We start from the raw sequence: 16,728 nt of genomic DNA, 5'->3' as shown, positions 1-16,728 counted from the left end.
CGGGGAGCAGCGAGGGCCCTGGGCCTGTGCCGTCTCTGCTCTGGGCTCTGTCCACCTCCCGGATCTAAGCTCCGGCCACAACTCGGACAAGGGTGCTCTCCCTAATGCACACCGACCTGGCCCTGTTTTCCTCTGGTCCCTTGCATTTGACCGAACACTCCAAACCTCTCACAATTCTCTCTTTCAAAAAACAAAAAACTAAAACCAAAGAAATCTGTTCCCTCTTTGGGCGCAATCCTTGGGTTCCGTCGCCTAAACCACTAGGCCTGCCGAGTGTGGTGACACGGCCAGTGCAGCATTGCCAACAGCAATGCTGATGAGTTGATCCACTTTCATTATCTAGCACTTTGAACCGTACCCAGAAAGGTTAATTTAAAAACTTTTCCCCCCAGACATATATTACCCCAATGCATTAAAAAAAAACACGATTAAATATTTCCTTTCTCATATGATATTCTGAAATGAGCATTATCTCCAGACAGGGACAGTTAAGCTCGGCTAAATCAACAAAACTACCATTCTTATGACTATGGGTAAATCCAGCCACAACTCAGGTGATGCTGTCATTTTTGGAAATATTAAATAACTGAATTTCCTTTAAAGCAGTAAGCCATCATAGACTACACACAGACAGCATTTAATTCTGTCCCCACATTTTAACTGTTCAAAATACATTTTCTTCAGCAAGGTAAAGAGGAAGGACTCATGCACCCTTTCCCTTTCCCATATTGTTTTCCTTTTCTTCAGAGGTATGTCCATAATGATGCATAATATATACAACCATGCCAATGAGACCGAAGGATCCATTGAATACCTTTCAACCATATTTATCTTTTCTGGAGACTATTTAAATTAGGGAGGAAAAGGAGACCTGCTCAGAATCACCCAGAGAGTTTTTATAAATCATTTCTTTGATGTTTCTTTGTTTAGTTTAACCAAGTATTCTCCACCAAATCAGGCTCCATTGTGTAGATTGAAGATGGGATAGTGAGTGGGTGGGGGAGTGTTTGGAGCCTTTTAAGAAACAAACATATGATGTCTCTTCAACTGGGGTGGTGACACTGGGGAGAGGGTATTAGTGGAAAGGAGGACTGGAGAGGGATGTGGAGAACATTGCTCCACAGTCGTTTAATGGTCCACAGGGGGAAAAGAATCTCCAAAATCATATGTGTCCTCATGAATTCCCAAACAGAATTATGACTTTCTGGGTCTCTCCTCACAAATCTTCAATTTCTCAGATAATGACCCTGGAACTCAGTTATCTTGGAAAAGGGTTCAACAGCTCATGGGACATTCAAAGTAAGACCTGGCTTGGACAAAATAGCACACGTTTTTCTTCCACTGTGCATTGTCACGCTTAACAAAGTCTTTGCAAATCCAGCAAGAACCTCTATAGAGGTCCCTGCACCTCCATGCTGTAGCTTCAGGCAGTCAGGACTCCACCTGCCCTGTCAGGGGGCCAAGGCCCACTACTGGGCATGCAGAGCGGGTGGGTTGGGGAGGGCACCCAGCTTGCTCGCACGAAGCGCAAGAGAACAGGAAGGAGTCGCACAGCTAAGGCAAGACAAAAACATCTAGCCTTGATTCTGATGATCCTAAACTAGCCAAACACACATATATTTTTCTTCTTCATTCTTTCATTTCTAGTGCTTCTGGCTTTCCTCATCAGACCTCCAGAAATCGCCACTAGAGAGCCATACACGTATACACACAGTTACGTACGTGGTGTCCAGCTGGTGCTGTTCTAAAGATGAAAACTACCTCCCCCAAAGGAGACACAGCTGTCCCTCCCCGCCTGTCCCCCCCACCCGGGGCATTTGTTATTTGTTTACTGTGTGTTTGTTTGTGTGCCGTTACCTGGACATCTTCCATCCCAGGGTGGCCGAGACCATGCAGCGAGAGGCTGTCACCCATGCCCGCATCCAGGCCGTGGTGTGCTGAGTGCAGGAGCACGTCCGGCCGGCGGACCGAGTGGTAGTCCCTCCGGGGGTCGAGGCCCGAGAGCTGGGGCAGGGCGGCCCGAGGCTGGGGCAGGAGAGAGCCGGCTTCTGAACCCACTTCTTGCCGCTGTCGTTGCCCCCAGGGGTGCTGCTGGGGCTGGTGCAGGGGGTTCAGGGAGTAGGGGTCGTTGACGTGGGAGTAGGGGTCCTGGCTCTGGTGGTAGGGGAGCGGCTGGTAGGGGGGCGGGAAGTAGGGTGGCTGGAAATCTGACGACGGCGTGTGGGACAGCGGCGGAGCGCTGGAGTAAGGTCCTTGGGACACCGAGCCCAGCTGGGAGAGCCGTGAGCTGTGACTCGGGACGCCATCGTGCCGGTCCTGGGAGCGGAGAGGAGAAAGAGAGAGAGAGAGAAGGGGAGGAAAAAATACAATCGACAAATGGAGAAGCCCACCTACGGCATCTTCTTCTTCCCGAGACAGGGGACGCAAGAGTCTGAAACAGACTCCCAAGCTGACTCAGAGGGTACATGATTTCAGCAATTCCAAATGCGAGGCTTTGGGGGAAAAGGGGGAGAATCACCCACTTAACCAACATCTAAGCCCTCTGTTGGGGTGCAAAGCCGGCAAAAGGGGTGAGGGTAAAGTAACAGTGTGTATGGGGGGAGATTCTCAATTCCCTAATGAAAAATACAGGAGTCTGACATAGGGTATTTGCTTTTCTGGGTGTTTTAAACTATTTTTTCCTAACTCTTCCAGAGGCCCAAAGCATGACAAATAAAACTTCATACTATTGGCTTTGCTGATACTCTTCCTAACCCAGCCGGCTGACCAGGAGCTCCCCACACGACTTGGTCGTTCCAGGAGACCCAGGAATCTGCCTGATCTGAGTTTCCAGTCCCCCCTCCCTCCCCAAGAGGAATTAAATAATTTATGTAGTGTTTGATTGAAATGGATCTCATTCAAAATCATATCCTGAGTCCCTGTTAAAGTTGAACTGTGGTTCACAGGAGTTTTTCTAAGGTTGCTTTTCTAAATATATCTATTGCTGTCCTACTCCAGGGAGTGAAGATGAAGGACCTGGGATTGGGGGGGGGGGGGGGGAAAAAAAAAAAAAGGCCCCGACAACTTAGCGTGGGGCCTAAGGGGAGTGTTAAACTCAGTGAAAAGGGAGGGGGGAGGTGTGTGTGTGTGTGTGTGTGTGTGTGTGTGTGTGTGTGAGAGAGAGAGTTTCTCCCTCTCCTCTGTGGAAATGCCATGGTAAAGTCCCCATGGTTCTTTTTGGAGAAATAATAACCTAAATTTCCAAACTGCAATGGCAAAAAGTTTTTCTGTTCGGCCTCCCCCCTCTCCCCAGTTGACTCATGGAGCTCAGACGAACACACAATGCAGAGAAGCAGCTGCAGCCTCGTCCAATTATGGTGCTAAATTACCAAGCCAAAGGCGCTCGAAGGAAGACAGAGACGAGAGAGTGAGACGCACACGCAAGAGACAGAGACAGAGAGACAGTAAGAGGAGGGAGCATGCAATTCTGGTACAACGTGAATCCGGACTCACCATGGACGAATAGGTGTGCACTAACATCTGGAAAAAAAAGCCTGGTTACTGCTCAAAATCAAACAATGATTTAAAAAAAAAATCAAGGAGTCCAGCAGAGAAACGAGCTGGACACAGGAGCCGAGCTTGAGGTGTTTCCAGGACAAGCCATCAAAAAAAAAAAAAAAAAAATTTACCCCCCCACCAAACGAGATTGGCGTCGCCTGTCACACACACACAGAGCTGTTCATCGGTCTCTTGCTGTTTTTTTGGCTTTTTTCTTCTGCGGTTCTGCGGGGCTCCAGAAGCAGTCCTCTTCCGCCCGAAGCTGGGCTCAGACTGCTCGGCCGCCCCTTCCTCCCTCCGCTTGCCTACACCTCCTCATAATAATTGATATTCATGACTATTAATATTACACGAGTACTTTAAAGGGAGAATGGAGGACAAATGGAGCGTGAAGCAGCAGCGGGCGCAGAGCTCCCTACTATTGTAAATGACGTTCATTCAGTGGAGAATTACTAGATGTAATCAGACGAGGGGGCTGGCGAAGGCAGACCGGGGAAAAAGTTTAGCAGGAAAGAGGCAGAACTTCAATTAACTGAGCCGGGGACGCGCGTAAAGCAGCCCCTGCTCCCCTGGACCAGGCGGTGAGGGAGAGAGCATCGCTGGGGGCTTGTGCAGAACGTAGGTGTCCTGGTTCCTGGAGAGGGACTTTCCTACTGGGAAGAATGGATCGCCCTAGGTGCTTCCTGTGCAGATTAAAAAACAAAATAAAAAGGCGTTGCCTCCTCCTTTGGAGGGGAGAGCAAAGTAAACCGGTGGGCCCGGTTGTTTACAGTGACGTTTGCAGACTTTCACGCATACTGGAGATTATGCTTATTTATTAAAGGATAGGGGCGAGATGGGGGCTTTCCATCCCTCGTGCAGCCTTTCCCTCTTTAGTGCTCCTGCAGTCTGTGATTTTTTTTTACTTCAATTTAAAATATATGCAATCAATCTTCAAGTACACTAAACTTATCCTTTCCAGGCAAAGCCAGGGGCAACAGAAAACCTTTTTGGATGTTTCAGGAACCCGTTCAACTGGCCTAACTGCCATTTCTGTTAAAGTTCAACCTTTCTCCCGACTTAAATAGGCTCCTTCCACCGGGCTGCGGGTTCTCCTATATTTTTTGAGCAGAAAAATTAGGCAGATAGGAATACCTGCAGTATTTTCTCTCTCTCTCTCTCTCTCTCTCTCTCTCTCTCTCTCTCTCTCTCTGTGTGTGTGTGTGTGACTCTTCTCTCTCCCTCCCCCTTTATTCTGCCCTCTTTCCCTCTTCCACTCCACCCCTCCCTCTTCCTCCCTCCCTCCCTCCCTGCTTTCTTCTCTCCCTCCCTCCTTTCCCATTTAGCCAGTCTACCTTCCAGACTCTTAGAACGAGTTTTATCCTGCTTACTTTTCGGAACCCAGTGAAGTCCCTCTCTGTATACCCTGAGCTATTTACACCGTGGCCCCTTCCCCGCCCGTGCCAAGCCCACTTCGGGCGCTCACATTCTTTAGGACAGTTCGAGCTCCTTCGACTAGAGCATTATCCCGCCTGTTAAAGAAGGAAGAGGAGGCCGAACAGAAACAAACCCCACCAGGCGGAGGCGCGGCTCTTCGTTACAGTCAATACACAACCACAAAGAGGAAAGGAAAGCCCCAATCATCATTCCGCAGAAAGACGAATCTCCTCTCTCTCTCTCTCTCTCTCTCTCTCTCTCTCTCTCTCTCTCTCTCTCTCTCTCTCTCCCACACACACACACACGCACACGCACACGCACACACACCCCAAAATCAGGATTCGGGGCTGGGCAGAGCTGGGAGGCTCCAGGCGCGGGCGCCGGGCGCTGCTTGCGAAACGCAACCGGGCAGCGGCGGGGCGCGCGCGGGCTCCGCGGAGCCGCAGTCTGGGTCGCGGGGCTGGGCCGGCGGCGTCGGGAGGAGCCCGTTTCTAGCGTCCGCAAGGCGACTCCCCGCCCGGCTTTCAGGAGTCCTCCCGGAGCCGGCGGGATGGCGTGTCCCCCGCGGGCTGGGGATCCTCTTTGCGTCCCATCGCGACCGCCTCGTCCGACCGAGCGCTTCCCGCGCCGATCGCCCGAGACTTGGCTTCTCGTCCTCCCTCCCCTCTCCGACTTCCCCTCCTTCCGACCTCCGACTACTGCCCGCTCGCCAGCTTCTACCTTCCCCGTCCCTTACTCCTCTGCCCCTTTCTCTTCGCCTTCCGCCAAGTTTTTCTTTCCCGCTTCCCTCCCTCGACGTCTCCTCGGAATCTTCGCTTCCCCGCTTCCCCTCACGCCTAATTCGGGGACTCCCAGGCTGGTGAGCTCGGAGCGAAGTTCCGCGGTCCTGGGCCGCCGTCCCCTCTCCGCCCGGCAGCCCGGCCCACGCGCAGCCCCGCCGCCCCGCCGCTCCGTCGGCGCCCGAGACCCGAGCGCACGGCCGGGGCGCCCCGCCCGCGGGGAGGCAGGCTCCCGCCTGGCTTCGGGCAGCATCTCCACCCGAGTCTCCCTGGCCTCAGCGGTAAAGAATGGTGCGCACTCAACCCGGGCAGAAATTTTCGTTAAAAATGCCAAGACATGGGGTGGTTTGGACGCCCCGACTCTCAAAGAAGCAAAACACGAGAAAAAAAGAAAATTAAAAAATTGTCGGCTACGGCTCCTTGGCTTGTGCTGTCTCTGCATCCATCTATCCATCTGTCCGTCTATCCGTCGACCTCCCTCCTTCTATATTTTCGTCCTCTACTGGGATCCGTTGGTTATCGATTTCAAAAATGTTATTGAAAATAAAAATTAAAAGCTCGAATCTGTTACGAAGTAGTCTTGAAAACCTAATTCTCTCCCACACTCAAAACGTGGAGAGCCTCTGCCTTTATCAGTCTCTATTTTCTCTGCCCACATTCACTAGCACCACTGTTCCCCATCAGATCCTAAAGGGGGGGGGGGCGACGAAGAAAGAAAAATAAAATAACAAAAAAAAGAGAAATCCGCTAAGTTAAAGTAGTCAGATTTCCATCTTAAAGTCCTTTTTCAGAATAGCGAAGTTTCCCCAAGCCAGCTTTTCCAAAAGTTGGAGAAAGCTGAGAAAACCGACCGGAAACCTACGAGCAAATAGCTTAAAAATATAGATGAGTTGGGGGTGTCAAGAAGCTCAAATTCTCTATCTGCAAAGCTCTAAGATGCAACCGGGGGTGTCGGCTCACCTCATAGATATCTTCGTACTTGACATTCTCCACGAGCTTCCAGAGCATGATGGCAGCCGGGTCTCTAGGAGGTGAGTGCATTCATGTGAGGAGCAGATGTCTGGCTTCTCAGGACTCCGCTGTCTGTAATGATCCATCTATAATTGGAAATGGGGGATACACACCAAATCCGACGCTCCTCTCCCATCGCAACTTATATCTGTTGTCTCAAACAATAGGCTGGAGAAGTAAGCCTCAGCTGAGAGAAAAACATTATTACACACACAGGAGTTAGATGCAACCCACAGACATATATATTATAAAAATCATAAACACGTATTTATACCCAGACACCCACATTTAGTTATATAAGCACCCCTGGGTCACACAGAGCCTACAGACTCTGAACATGCATTTAAAGGAGAGAGAGTCGGTCAGTGTGATTAATATAAATATAGACATTTAAAAACCTCTATATTGAAAATGATGAATCATTGTAGCCACTGACTAAAGTCTTTACAGTTCATAAGGAGAAACCAGGGTGCCAACAGTCCCCCATTTTCTATGTAGATTTTTAAAGGGGACCATTACTGAGATTTTTAAACACAAAAGCTCCTCTTCTTGTTTGTTCAGCAGGAGGGTTTTGAAAGCTGGATTTGGGGATTTTAAGGGTGATCTCTCTGTGTTGATGGCTACACAACTTTTTCTTTTTTTTCACTGTACCTTAGTCACTGTAGAACAAAAAACCCGGCTCACCACAGTGACCATTTCTCATATTTTCCGGTCATTCTGCCCAACAAATTTGAAACCTTAAATACTGTATGAAGCACCTCAGTCTGTACTGCTTATCGTTTAAGGGTTGTTTGTCTGTATTTTCAGTGGATTTCATGTGCCATTCTTTTCTTGGCTGAAGTCTCCATTTTATGAAGGTTTTTTTCTTTTCTTTCTTTTTTCAGATGTAGGGAGCAACATACATGCACAATAACACAATATTAATTTCAAGCCTTCTTTGCAGAGACATGGGACATTTTATATCTGCATCTGCTGTCTATAACTTTTAAGTGATTTTAATCATGGAGAGTCAAGAAATGGTCACCTGAACCTCTGGAAGGTTTAAGCAGAATGTTTTTCAAGGAGATATTGAAAAATACTATAGGGTGTGTGGGGTTTTGTTTGTTTTGAGTGTATTTTTTCTTGGTAAGGTGATTTGTATAGCTTTTTTATCCCCCCAAGAAAAGGAAAACATAAACATCAACAAGAACAAAGTTAACCAAACTTCGAAAATGGGCACCCTTTAAGGCACAGGGTTTCCGAATTTCATCATAAAGTGAATACTTGCCTCACTGGCCCCTTTTCCCCCCCCCCCCCCCCTTTTTTCTACTTCCTTCCAGGGTGCGGAAGGATTCCCACAGCCAGAAGGGAAGTCCAGTGAAGGCTCTCTGCCCCTGGGGCAGAAAATAAATGACAGGAGGGAATGAGGAGGGACCAGGGCAATTTGGGGTGGAAGTTATTAAACCTGATAAGAGTGAATCTGCAAAGGGCGATTGTCTGTAAATCTCAGGACTGCTGAGCGCTGCTGTGCGCTCAGAAGAGAGGGCTCCGGCCAACCACGGTGGATATCGATTCGATAAAAACCAGGGAGATGCTTCATATCGTGCAGAATGAAAAATTCTGCAGATTTTTAATTTAATTTTTTCAAAGATAAGCCAAATGAAAGGAACTCGAAGAAGATGCTTCAGAAGGAACTTCAGAAATAAACCCTTTCTTCATTTCCTGTTTAATTTTTATGTTTTGCCTTTCCCTCCCTCCCTTTCCCTCCTTCCTTTTTCCTCCATCCCGTTTTCCTTCCTCCCTCCCTCCCTCCCTGACTCCCTTCCTTCCTTCCTTTTTCCTTCCTTTCTCCTTTCCTCTACGTTAAACATTAACAGCTTAAAGTATACAAAATCTGTACAGATTTTCCACTAGGAGCTTGAGCGAAGATTTCCTTCTTTGCTCCCAGAGCTAGTCTGGACATGGGGAGGCATTCTTCCTAATTTTGTTGTGTGGTGGGATTTGAAACGGCTTTTACCCTCCCTTTCCAGAACTAAAATCAGTCCCAGATCAATATTTTGCAAGATAAATATTATAGACTTGGAAACTCAGATTCTCTAGACAGAAATTTATTAATGGGAATAACTGTCTTTTCCTTTTCAAACCAATAACTCCTTTATCTTTTTTACCTAAAGATCATTCCAACCCAAATAAAAAGCGCTTGGAAAAAATCTTAATTTTTTTTCCTCTGAATGCTTTTAACACCTTTTTCATCTCTTTTTGGTATATCATTGCTTAGTCTATAATAAATAAACTCTAAAACTTGAAACTAAAAGAAAACCTCAGAGGGATACTTTTATATTAAAAAAACTACTTAAAAATATATGTTTTTAGTGTAACTATTTATATAGCCATATACACATAGATATAATTTCAAATTTTCATATGTAATTTTATTTTATGGTGAAATAGATATTTTTAAAATTAGAAACGTCTGGAAATATTTGGTTAACATTTATGTAAACTCTTCAGAAAAACTGAAATCTGGTTTATTAAGAATGAAGCATAAATTTAAAAATATACACACATATAAAGAGCTACTCAAAGAAATACATAAGTACAATTAAAGTCCGAGTCAATTTTTCAACGTGGGCCTTGTTCAAAAAATCCTAGAAATGGCAAGGGAAATTTTTCTTAGGGAACCTTCCGTAAGTCATTGAACGGGCAACAGCGCCCTCTGTCGGGATTTTGTGTAAGCAAATCCTGCACGGCCGCTCGATTTTTTTTTTCTTCTCCAGCGATTTCTTCCAGTTCTTGAAAACCTTTTATTGCTTAAGAGCATTTTAAAAGCTCAATTTTTATCATATCTACTAATTTTAGAAATAAGTGTTTAAGCATCTATAAAGTTCAAGTGCCTCAAAAAATGTACAAATAAAATCTCATTCTTTACTAAGAAAAATTTCCTAACTTGAGCCAGCTTCTCTCGCTCTTAACTTTCTGTTGCATTTCGCTTTAACCTTCCAATCAACGTGAGGTAAGGAAAGATTTCCGCAAGGACTCAATAAATGCAAAACAAAATAAAGGCAAAGGCAAAAACCCCTCTGATTTTGAAGGGAAGATAAACGAGCAAAATATGTATTTTCATCATCATTTCATTTTCCACTTCGTCTTGTCCTATGCCCATTTTTTTGTTTTGTTTTTGTTTTTTCAGGGGTGACACAGGCTTGCCTAAATAGAAGCGTACTGGAGACATCCCAAGTAGTTATATTCGTATTTTCCCCTCTCACTTATATTTATTTCACTTATATTTATAATAGTAGACAGGCGCGTTAGTAATACCCCCCTTTTCTCAGCCTCGGATAGAGGGACTATTTTCCGATAAATGTAGGAGCCACTAATGGAGGTGAATGCACCTAGCTTGGAGCCCTCTGCTGGCGGTTTTCCGAGTAAGTTTCTAACTTTTTTTTTTTTTTAATTTCACCGAAAAATATCATCATATTAAATCAAGGTCAGCTGTTAGCACTCTCTTGTCCCACTTCTTCTTTCTTCTAAAAAATCTAATTAAGAATTGTCTAAAGTTCTCAGACTTCCTTCCTTCCTCCCCCTATTCCTTACCTTGGCACCTGTGAGTTAAGGCTTCATGAGCTCTCTCCCTCTGCGGCTGCCTGATGGACTGCCTTTTCTCTTACACAATACACGGTCCGCCTGGATTTCCCTTTTCCGTCTTCCTAAGACACACAAATAATAAAATGGTAAACACCAAGACTTAGGATTATTGTCACAGTCGGGACCCCGACCCCTCTCATTATGGGCGGTCGTGTAAGCTATTTAATAGCCAGGGTACTGAGCTATACGATGGGAATGTAGGTGAGAATTTGTTACAACAACACAGTATGAAAGGAATCTATTCCATACTGTCACTTTGTAAAACAATTTAATTTCCCCTCATCAACTCAAGACACGAGCTGCGTGTCAAGAAAGTGAAGGCTTCCATCAGCTAGGGACGTGCATAATTTCCTGTTTAGAAAGTGTCTGTGGGAACACCAGCCTAGATCTCCCGACTCTGTACAGGCTCAGCAGTTTGCCCACGGCGCTGTGATACTGTCTTTCTTTCTTCTTTCCTTCCTCCCTCTCCCCCTCCCTTCCTTATTTCCTTCCTCCTTCCGAAATGAAGAAGACAGTATTTTTGGACAATTACTTTTTTCCAGAGTTATTTTTGTCCTGGATTCATAAACAGGCAAAGGAAGAGAGACGAGAGAGCAGTGACTTGTGACATACCAAGATACTACCTCCACCTCTTACTCCTCACGAAGCACGATCGTCCACCAAGTCGATTAATAAGTTGTGACAGGAGCACGTTTCATTGTGGTAGTCTAACTCTAGTTTTCTACCGTGTTTCTATCTGGAAGCTTCCTCATGATCATATTTTGGGGGAATCTTGATTATGTATTTTTAACATCGATTTGGAAAAATTGCTGTTGAATGTGTGAAACTACAATTCGAACCCCTGCCCTTAGATTTATAGGGCTTTGCTACCACATAGGTGTCAGCGATCTGGGTATGAGACAACAAAATAAGAGGGACTAATGTTTGCATAAGGGGATTTTAAAAAAATTAAACGGGGGTAGAATGATCTCCAGAACGACTCTTCGTGATCTTACAGATTGAGGCAAACATTGAAAAGGAAATAGCATTTCTTACTTTAACCACAATATTTAATCAAGGGCACAGTTGTGAATTTTTAAAGTGAAATCCCTTGTGAGAATGAAAAGCAGTGTGACTATGGAAACTTCTACTTGGTCTTGACCTTTGAGGAAGAGAAGTAATTTTATTGCATATTTTAGATGTTCTGAGTCCTCAGGCTTTTCTGTTTACTTGTGGGGCTGTGAAGTTGCCAAAGGGACAGTTTTCAAATTTCTATCTCCTGGAGATAAAGAGGTTAAGGAATGGAAGATGGGGGCGGGGGGCGGGGGGTGGGCTTGGAGTAAATGGTGCAAACAGCCAGAGAACAATTGTTTCCAATACCAATGGATACTTCACATACACAATGTGAGAGGTGCTCATTTTCCCTGGGGTGACCGATGCAGGAGGACAGGTATTTCCATCATTCTGGATATTTTCCATATTATTGACTTAAGAAGGGGCAATCTCAAAGGGTGAGAACACTAAACAATTTGGTTTCAAAATGCAACCAATAGACCAATACACATCGGAGAGGAAAAATTTGCAAATAAAGACATGGAAAGATGTAGGGCAGAAATCTAACCTTTAAAGCATGAATAAACACATAACGATGCATAACATCAGAGCTGAAATGTCTCTTAAGCACAAGGAACATTTAGGAGAAATTAGCATGACTTTGGAACTACTTCCTAAAACTCACATTCATGCATTTTGAGAAAAATAGAGAATGATGTGTATTCTATGACTCTCTTTATTTCTTTAACATAAGAAGATTCTTTCACTTACCAGCTATGTTATCTTGGGCAAGTCCTTTGACCTTTCCATGTCTCAGTTTTCTCATCTATAAAATGAGGCGAATTTACTGGATGATATATAAGCTTTTTTTTCTTAGAAATAGACTTAATGAGCTTTAAAAGCAGCAAATAGTAATGAATGAAAAGTTTAAAATGGAAGTATTTCTGTCTGAACATGTTGCAGCAAAATCTCAGCTCTCTGGGACCCTCTAGGGCAGAGTTTAAGAGAACTGACCCTGATCTTTTGATAAATACTAATCACACGCACACACACACACACACACACACACACATTTTTAGGAATATCATCTTAGAAGAAAACAAAGGAAGGATAAGAATACAGCTTGAGCAGCTCATGCAGCCCAATGTCAAGAAACCAAACAACCCAATCCAAAAATGGGCAGAAGACCTAAATAGACATTTCTCCGAAGAAGATATACAGACTGCCAACAAACACATGAAAGGATGCTCAACATCACTAATCATTAGAGAAATGCAAATCAAAACTACGATGAGATATCATCTCACACCAGTCAGAATGCCGTCATCAAAAAATCTACAAACAATAAATGCTGGAGAGGGTGTGGAGAAAAGGGAACTCTCTTGCACTGTTGGTGGGAATGTAAATTGATACAGCCATTATGGAGAACAGTATGGAGAATATATTAAAAAACTAAAAATAGAACTACCATACAACCCAGCAATCCCACTACTGGGCATATACCCTGAGAAAACTATAATTCAAAAAGAGTCATGTACCAAAATGTTCATTGTGGCACTATTTACAATAACCAGAACATGGAAGCAACCCAAGTGTCCATAGACAGATGAATGGATAAAGAAGATGTGGCACATATATACAATGGAATATAACTCGGCCATAAAAAGAAACGAAATTGAGTTATTCGTGGTGAGGTGGATGGACATTACTTCATACAGAGTGAAGTAAGTCAGAAAGAGAAAAACAAATACTGTATGCTAACACACATAGATGGAATCTAAAAAAGAAAAAAAAAAAGGTTCTAATGAACCTAGGGGCAGGACAGGAATAAAGACGCAGATGTAGTGAATGGACTTGAGGACATGGGCTGTGGGGGAAGGGTAAGCTGGGAGGAAGTGAGAGAGTGGCATGGACATATATACACTACCAAATGTAAAATAGATAGCTAGTGGGAAGCAGCTGCATAGCACAGGGAGATCAGCTCGGTGCTTTTTGACCTAGAGGGGTGGGATAGGAAGGGTGGGAGGGAGATGCAAGAGGGAGGGGATATGGGGATATATGTATATGTACAGCTGATTCACTTTGTTATACAGCAGAAACTAACACACCATTGTAAAGCAGTTATACTCCAATAAGGATGTAAAAAAAAAAAAGAATACAGCTTGAGGGAAGAGGCTATCATTTTAATAGTTAGTACCTAACTAACGCTTTGAAAGAGATGAAGCGTCAAGTCTAGATGAGTGACATCTTAATATAGTCAAGAGTTTGATGTTTTGATCTTGAAATTATGATCAGTAACCTTTGATAACACATGCAAAAGGGAAGCAATGTCTAATAGCTGAGGCTGGAAAAAAACTTCATTTTTCAGAAAGAGGGAAGAAGAGGGGCTCTAGAAGTTACAGGTGGGGAATTACGCTATTGTTTCCTCAGAAAAATGATAGTTTAGGTTGTCAAAGTGGTTAGTCATGCAGTCTGGGAGGGAAAGAGGGGATATCCCAAGGCACCAGTGTGGCTTCAGGAAGAAGAGATCATTCCATGTATCCTCATGTCCTTTGCTATAGATTTACTAGACTGAGTATCAGGCCCATAATGTATCTGGAGCTCATGGAGACATTTCAAAACTTTCTCATTGGCTCCCCAGTCTGAGCTGAGTGATGCCATGGTATGTGGAGACGGCCTGCCTTCTGACTCAGGACATGGGCTTTGGAGTGGGACAGACATGAGTGATTGCAGATCCACTCCTTACTCTCTTGGATATTAAAAAATTACTTAACCTCCCTGACCCATAATTTTCCTGTATGAGACACTTGAGGGACTTCTCTTGCCGTCCAGTGGTTAAGACTCAACGTTTCCACTGCAAGGGGTGTGGGTTCAATCCCTGGTCTGGGAACGAAGATCCTGCATGCCATGCAGCCAAAAAATTAAAATTAAAAAAAAAAAAGAAAGAAACACTTGAAATATATTTCCATATAAGAGACACATTCATTATATGAAACATGTGCATAGCAATAATCATTGCATGGGCCTGTTCATGATGATTAAATGAGATAATACATAAGAAATGCTTATGACCTCCAGCATAAGGAAAGCAGTCAGTATGTTGTAGTTACTGTTACAACCACAGATTGGCAGCTATTTGAATAATTCTCTCCCAAAGAGGTTGACTGATGAATGGAAACCAATTTGAGGCAATTGTTTCAATACCTTGCTATGGGGCTCGTTCTTAGTCTTACTCTTTCTAATATTAAAGAAAAATGGTGACTCAGAAGAAGAATTAGAATATGTGTCCATTATTTTTCAGGTGCTAAAATTGGGGAGAAGAGTTAGTTCCTTGGATTACAGGAGGAGGATTCAAAAATGTTTTAACAGGCTAATACTCTGGAACAAATCCCCAAAGCTATAACTTAACAAAGATAAAAGTAGCAAAAACATTGTGTGAAGGGGAAGATCAGAGACTGATAGAGGTGAACATATGTACAGTTTGGGAATTCCCTGGCGGTCCAGTGGTTAGGACTCTGTGCTTTCACTGCCGAGGGCACGAGTTCAGTTTCTGGTGGTGGAACTAAGATCCTGCAAACCGCGCAGAGCAGAAAAAAAGAAAATATGTACCGTTTTCCCCTGCAGAAGGTCCTTGTGGTTTCTGGAACACAATGATCACATCAGCATCATAACCAACAACTTACTGAGACTGACAAACCCAGAGAGTGAGGGAAATCCCAGGTTACATTAGTAAATTTCAGGGGTGACCTGCTTAAGACCTCATTGATAAATACAAATAACCCTAAAAGAAAGCAACCAGATTAAAGAAAATCCTGGACACCATGTCAAGGGAGAAGGAGTTGAGGAGACTGGGATAGTCATCCTAGAATAGAGAAAACTTAGGGATGTGAACCCTGTCTTCTAATATTTGGGACTGGTTTTGGGGAAGAAGGTATAGACTGGTGGAGAAGTTGGCATTTGTCGATTTAATTTTACATTGCCAGCATATAGCAAAGTGGCTAGCCCAGATGTGCTCAAAACATTTTAGGTGAAATAACGCTCTTTTCCTGTAAAGATACAGGATAAAGATCAGTACAGAGATGTTACCAGGAGGCCGATTAAACTCAATGTGAGAAAAATTTTTTCCTAAAAATTTAAAGTGCTGGGAAAGGCAGCTTTGATTGTGAACTGACCATCCCTGCAAAATACAAGCAGAGCCTGGGCGACCTCTGTCAGGGGTGGTGTAACACAGCCTGTATAGCGCTAGGCGGGAGGTCCTTAATGAGGCCAAGGTATTGGGATTCTACTCCATGAGCTTAGCTTGACATTCTGTTGCAACTTTAGCAGGTTACTAATTGTAAAGGACTGGCATTGAGAGGAATATGTGGAAGATGCCATTATTTCTGCATCTGTATAAGTATTATCTGACTGGGGAATTACACACATTTACTGAGCCCATGTTTCCATGTACTGCCCATGTTATCTGATTTTTATTAGTAGAAATAACATCACAGTAATTATACTCAGTAGCCTTATTGGTCTGTCAGTCTCTGATTGTTTTGCTTCTGTCATTATCGCTTTTTTTCTATATTTAATTGGATTTCTGTAGGTAACTTTATAGAATTAAAAAAGGAAATTTATTTATTTAGGTTATGGATGAAGGGCACTTAGGCTTTCATTTGTCATCATTTTTGAGGGACGTTTGTTTGCTCCAGAAAAGTAATAAACCCTTTGCAGAGGATTTATCCAATGATCACACTCCAAACCAGTTTGGAGCCAGTTTCAAAACTCTTTAAGCTATTAGAGCTTTGTTGCTTTAAACAATAAACAGTAACGTTTATTTCTGGATTCTTTTGTGTAATCAAATCTTTCTGTTCCCCATACTACAGTAATACTGTGTCAATTTAACTCACAGAAAGGTATATATAAATACTTTTTTTTTTTTTGCGGTACGCGGGCCTCTCACTGTTGTGGCCTCTCCCGTTGTGGAGCACAGGCTCCGGACGCGCAGGCTCAGCGGCCATGGCTCACGGGCCCAGCCGCTCCGCGGCATGTGGGATCTTCCCGGACCGGGGCACGAACCCGTGTCCCCTGCATCGGCAGGCGGACTCTCAACCACTGCGCCACCAGGGAAGCCCCTATAAATGATTTTAAACAATGACAACAACAACAAAATCTTTAGACAATTTAATGAGCACACAATAATAGAAAAGTCATTCTTTCTAAATCTTTCCTTAATTGCTTTCACTATTTTTTCTAAAGAAATTATGAAGTGTGTTCTTTTCCTGTTGTATTGTAAAATATTTTTATTAACTCCACCATCACAACCTAAACAAAGAGTGAAAAAATA

General features: G+C 43.9%; 1 protein-coding gene across 7 annotated transcripts in view; it reads right to left on the bottom strand.

Moving 5' to 3' along the window:
* Positions 1-10,662, bottom strand: part of TFAP2B (transcription factor AP-2 beta) — a 32,684-nt gene extending 22,022 nt beyond the window's left edge. The window contains exons 1-4 of one of the 7 annotated variants that reach the window (XM_027127475.1): positions 10,317-10,662; positions 6,693-6,930; positions 3,493-3,519; positions 1,858-2,316 (exon numbers count right to left, since the gene is read on the bottom strand). In XM_027127475.1, the coding sequence (XP_026983276.1) occupies positions 1,858-2,316; positions 3,493-3,519; positions 6,693-6,773 (567 nt within the window). In that variant the 5' untranslated portion in view covers positions 6,774-6,930; positions 10,317-10,662. The other 6 variants (XM_027127476.1, XM_027127473.1, XM_027127477.1 and 3 more) reach the window with 6 other exon arrangements.
* Between the last annotated feature and the right edge of the window lie 6,066 nt (positions 10,663-16,728).

Source organism: Aethalodelphis obliquidens, unplaced genomic scaffold (genome assembly GCF_003676395.1).
Source record: "Aethalodelphis obliquidens isolate GAN/ISIS:26980383/991018 unplaced genomic scaffold, ASM367639v1 scaffold31, whole genome shotgun sequence".
NCBI lineage: Eukaryota > Metazoa > Chordata > Mammalia > Artiodactyla > Delphinidae > Aethalodelphis > Aethalodelphis obliquidens.
Note: the sequence above shows the minus strand (reverse complement) of the source record. Positions and strands in the feature narration are given on the sequence as shown.